This window comes from Gigantopelta aegis, chromosome 4 (genome assembly GCF_016097555.1).
Source record: "Gigantopelta aegis isolate Gae_Host chromosome 4, Gae_host_genome, whole genome shotgun sequence".
Classification (NCBI taxonomy): domain Eukaryota; kingdom Metazoa; phylum Mollusca; class Gastropoda; order Neomphalida; family Peltospiridae; genus Gigantopelta; species Gigantopelta aegis.
The window spans coordinates 67639920-67645262 of NC_054702.1; the positions used below are offsets into that span (position 1 = coordinate 67639920).

General features: G+C 39.9%; 1 protein-coding gene across 1 annotated transcript; it reads right to left on the reverse strand.

The window, feature by feature from the left end:
- Positions 1-843: 843 nt before the first annotated feature.
- Positions 844-4471, reverse strand: LOC121372203 (cullin-9-like). The gene has a single exon (XM_041498488.1). The coding sequence runs from the start codon at positions 3673-3675 to the stop codon at positions 1846-1848; it is 1830 nt and encodes a 609-aa protein (XP_041354422.1). The 5' UTR covers positions 3676-4471; the 3' UTR covers positions 844-1845.
- Positions 4472-5343: the final 872 nt, after the last annotated feature.

The window sequence follows — 5343 nt, forward strand, 5'->3', positions numbered from 1 at the left end:
CTCCAACCGGTATAAAGATAAATGGTATTTTTTAACGACATCTCGGCACATTCTGTATTTCGGCTACTAGTATTTAGTGTCTAAGAAATGAATATTTCCACACTTGGTCGACTGAGAGAGTAGAATATCGCTGCATCCACATAGAATACTCCTAAAGATAAAACTGCTCCAAGTTCAGCCAGCAAACATTCCGCTAACGTTTGCGAACTATTTAATTGGTTCCCGAAGTGGTAAATCGCTTGCTGTGTAGCGTAAATATTAGTCTAACCGGCCTTGATGGCGCAGTTGTTAAGCCATCGGATTACAGGCTGGTAGGTACAGGGTTCACAGCCCGGTACCGGCTCCAACCCAGAGCGAGTTGTTAAGAGCTCAATGGGTAGGTGTAAGGCCATTACACCCTCTTCTTTCTCACTAACCAACTAACAACCTAGACAGACAGCCCAGATAGCTGAGGTGTGTGCCCAGGACAGCGTGCTTGAACCTTAATTGGATATAAGCACGAAAATAAGTTAAAATGAAATATTAGTCTAGCGAACGTTAGCGACAAGCGGTTGATTGAACTTGCTCTGCTTTTCTTTCTTTTTTTTTGGGGGGGGGGGAGAGGGGGATAAAATCCACATATCCAGACAGGGCAGTACATATGACCGTCTTCTGTGTACCAGTCGTTGGGATGGGGGGACGGGGTAGTCCATTGAGGGCGATCAATCCTGCGACCTACAGCACCATAGGCCACCACTCTATCATTGGACTACACCCCGCCTCCTCGATCCAGAGTTAATTCAAATTTGTCATGGACAGACAACCAAGATATCAACATCATGGTGCAAATATTTATTCGTTTATATATATCAAACATCACCCCCACAGAAAACAACAACTACCACCCACCCTCAACCTAAAACAAATATATATAATAACAAAATAAATAAAATAAAAACACGCCCCAAAAGAAACATCTAGAATTATATAAAAGAAAATTTAGTGAAGTTCAGTGTTTCTCAACCTTTCTCGGCAAACTCTCCATGTCCTACCTTTTGTTTCACTGAACATTAATTACGTGGATACTGTTAAGTTAACAATGGTTTAAAAAAATCAACCGTAGTAATAATAAAACAACCTAATGTCAACAAATTACTATATCATTATAGTGGTTATGTTAACTAGCATGTTTGAAAACTTTAAGCGCGTTCTACCGCCCAGCCCATTTGAGTTTACTATCTGACATGTAACACAAAAAACGTCCATCTTGGGAAAACCGTCTAGGCTGAGAAATACTGGTGTAGATTAATTAATTATGGACATTATATGTATATATTTTCACTTTATAATAATTAATACATAGTGAGATCAGAGGCGGATCCTGGAAATATGATGTCGGGAGTGGAGGAGGGTGGGGGTCTAACGGGAAACGGGCACATGGGCCAACTCGTCAAAAGGGAATCCCAATGGAAAAAACAAGAAGGAAAACAAAAAAGGACACGTGAATATGTTTAAGTCGCCTTGGATCCGCCATTGGAGATCACCTAAAATCAAAGTGAGATTATCTTGTTTTGTCTGAGCGGCGTCATAGCACATATAGGGTAATTGAGGGTTGGAGAAATATTGTAGTTATTTTTTATATTTATAACTTCAAACTGATCACTTATGGTTACATGAGGTAGTTGCAAATTAATTTTCAACCATATTTCATCAATCACTATTTGCAATGATTTAAAAACTGTTAGAATATTTTATTATTAAAACTCAAACCATTTGTTAAGATTAGAACAACTGTGGCCGGATCAGAACTGCATACCCTGTCCATTGCAATGTTTTTTGTTGTTTTTGTTTTTATTATATATATATTTATTCATATATGATTTTACTCAATATTGCAATGTTCATGCCTGCTCTCTCCTGCAGTTTAAACACACGGGTGAAGGAGTAAGTGACTTTTTGATTTTTCCCATTTTCCAATATACTTTTAAACTCCGATGAAATGTCACCAAGTCCGGACATTAGTGATAACAACTTCTGCTGTTTTCGTTTCATTGTGCCATCGAGTAACAACACCGCAGTGAACTCGATAACGTGGTCGACCTCGATCTTTACTCCAAGTATCGTTCGCATGATGTAGTAAAGTTTATTCAAGACCGTTGTCTGAATCTTCAACGAACCGGACTTTTCTTCAATCAGCGTCCTCATAGCTACGTCTTTAGCAGCAATATCATTTAGACTCCTGGCAAGGGCCCTGCTGCCTGACCTAAGTTTATTCACAGTGCTGGGGTGTCTGGCTAATCTTCGATCGACGGCCAGACGATAGAGAGTTGAAGTTGATATGTCAGATTCTTTATCACGATCAATATTATCCAAGAAAAAGCTTTTCGTGTTTCCAGATGAATTAGTTTCCGAACATTTATTTCCATTGTGAGTGTACCATTCTTGAAGACATGACCAACAGAATGCAACGCCGCAAGGACAGCGCATATAGGGACACCCTCCGTCTTTTTGGATAAAGTAAGAACACCCTGGGCAACTTTTGCCTTGGACCTCAACAAAAGTGGTAGCCTCTTCGAATAACTCTTCATCGTGGTAGAAGAGCTTTCTGTAGTCTTTCTGTTTCAGTATTTCTTCTTTGTAGAGCTTGATCTGCTCGCACGATGCCGGCCAATGAGCTGCCTGCATGCATTTAAAGCACAGTGATGTCCCACAGCCACACGTCATGCTTGTCGGAACAGTGGCGACGTCACCGGTAGTGGCAGACGTCACCAGGACACGCCCGCAGTCGGGAAAAGGGCACCACTTCTTGTTCTGCGATGCTTGTACATTGATGCTCACATTACGTTGGTGTAAATGGTTGATGTTTCGGATGTTGAGGAAAATCAACATGGTGGTTATGTCTACTACAGTCTCGCACCCGTACTCTGGGCATCTAATTCTGAGCAAACCAGAATAATTTACACTATTCAGAAGGTATTGTCTCCAACATCCGTCGCAGAACCAGTGTTTGCATGTGCTTAGAGCCGTAAAGGGCTTACCGCCTTGAACACACATTTCCTCAAAGCATATTTGGCAAAAGACAGTATCTTCATTGCAGATGTTCGTATTTTCGGTTTGCTGCTCGGTTAATTCAGAACGAAACTGGCATCCGGCTGGAAAAGCTCCTTCGGCGTGCCACTTGTTTGCAGATTTTACAAGATCAAAGCTGAGTTTCGGCGAAGCGAATTGATAGCACAAAGGTGATTTACGTACCGACAGTGTATCTTCAGACAGGGTACAGTAGAACGCTAATGTTCTTTCAATGACGTCCGAAATAGACGAAATGGATTCATCATCATACATAGTGTTCAGGGAAATGACGTCCATGTTTAGACTGGCATTTAGTTTGACTCTGAAAGCATGCATCTCGTTGTGACACAATCCGGTGTGTGTGAATACGAGATAAGAAGAAACGTCGATGTCTTGGGCAGAAATATGCTTGAAAAATGGAGATGTTTTCAGAAAGTTTTTAAGGTTTTCTGAAATGTCAATGATAAATGTTCTTGGTATCGTTTTCGCTTCATGGTAATTCTCGCGATATGTTTGCTCCAGAAACTGTGGTTCTGTGTTATCTGCAGGGAGATTTACAGTTATAGGAACAGACAGTGGTGATTTTATCACATTATACAGTCCTTTACCCTTTTCATTATTCGACATTTCTTCTGGTCGATAGCTGAAACCAGCGTTATCTTGCGTGTAAAGTATTCGTCTTGGTTTTGAGTCCAGTACGGGATAGATATCATTGCTGATGCTTGACTTTTCATTCTTGGGAGATTTTCGGAATTTCTTGGATGGAGAACCAGTTATATACTGTGATAAGCAAAGCGGTTCATAAGCATACGTTGTCTTCTCTTCCTGGATGGAAATATCTTCAACCTCTAGCACATCATCATCGTTAACGTTCTCCAGTTTATAGTCGTCAATCAAATCGCTGATGTTCTTCCAACTCAGTCTCACCCTCCTCTTCTTAACCCGGGTCTTCCTCGACTTCCCAACCTCCGAGTGGTTGTCTCCATTCTCAGTCAGTCCAACGGAACTGGTGATGTACTTTGGATTGTGAGCGATAGAACTTTTGGTTGCACAAGGATAAAATAGTTCGTAGCGAACTTCAGGAACGGGTTCTTGACTCCTGTCTAACTTATTGTCCTCGCCATTAGCAGGTGTAATTGTCTTATTCTTCTTCCTGTTCCTCTTTGAACGGGTGTCACAGTTCAGGACAGATTTCTCGCTAAAATATCTACCAGTCTTGGGTACCAGCCTTTTTCTGCTTCCCTTATTGGAGTAAAATGCAATACAGTCGGCGTGTCGTTTTAGTTTATGTTTCTCAAAGAGGATGAGTCTGTTGGATACGTCGCCGGAAGATGCCGATGATATTGCTCGCTGTATACACGCTTGTTGAGCGAAAACACAACATCGTCAGCGTTCACGCCAAGCATGCTGGGGAAGATTTCTGACGTCACATTGCTACCCTGGTTGAACATTTTTCTGACGACACATGCTTGTTTGGCATAGCGACGTCTGTACAGACTATTAGATGCTCGGAGCGTATTACCTGAGATTTAAAGAAGAAGAAGAATATATTATTATACATGTGTATTGAATAAACGGGCGATGTTTTTAAAAAGACTGTCCTGATGTTGTCTCTATTGTTTATAACTAACATAGCCTTTGTGGGAACTAAAATTGCATATTACATAAAAAAATTGTTTAGAATATCAGTGTCTGTATATTCAATGTATTTATTGTTGACCTAATGTTTGTAGAGCCAAAACCGGATTTTATACACAGCTCTCAACCCCCCAACTCCTCCAAAATATGTTTTAAAAATAAATATTATAATCATAATTATCATAATAATAATAATAATAATAATAATAATAATAAAACAAATTACATTACACTGCATATACAAACACTGTTATTCTAAACAAGAAAACGTATTTAATAGACCCTACGTAATTTTAGTTGCCAAAAAGACTTAATCGAAAACATCTTACAATGGCTGTGAATACAATATAGAATACAATATGTATTTTGAAGGAATGGCATATCAAAGTAAATTAATATATATCACATATACATATCACACCAATATGTAATTATGTGTATCTGTCTGTCTGTCTGTCCGTCTGTCTGTCTGTCCGTCTGTATAATGTATTGTTCGTACTGTGTGTCAGTGTGTCCAAAAACAAAAAGCTGAGTTAACCGACGATATACAAGAATCTTACAAACCACGCGGTCCACTACTTAACGTACCTGAATTTGTGGGAAAATCTGCCACTAGCATGTATGTGTAGATGTCAGGAGCGTAGCGTGATAACCATG

Coding starts and splice junctions, on each gene's coding strand:
- LOC121372203 (XM_041498488.1), bottom strand. CDS start 3,675: ATGTCGAATAATGAAAAGGGTAAAGGACTGTATAATGTGATAAAATCA.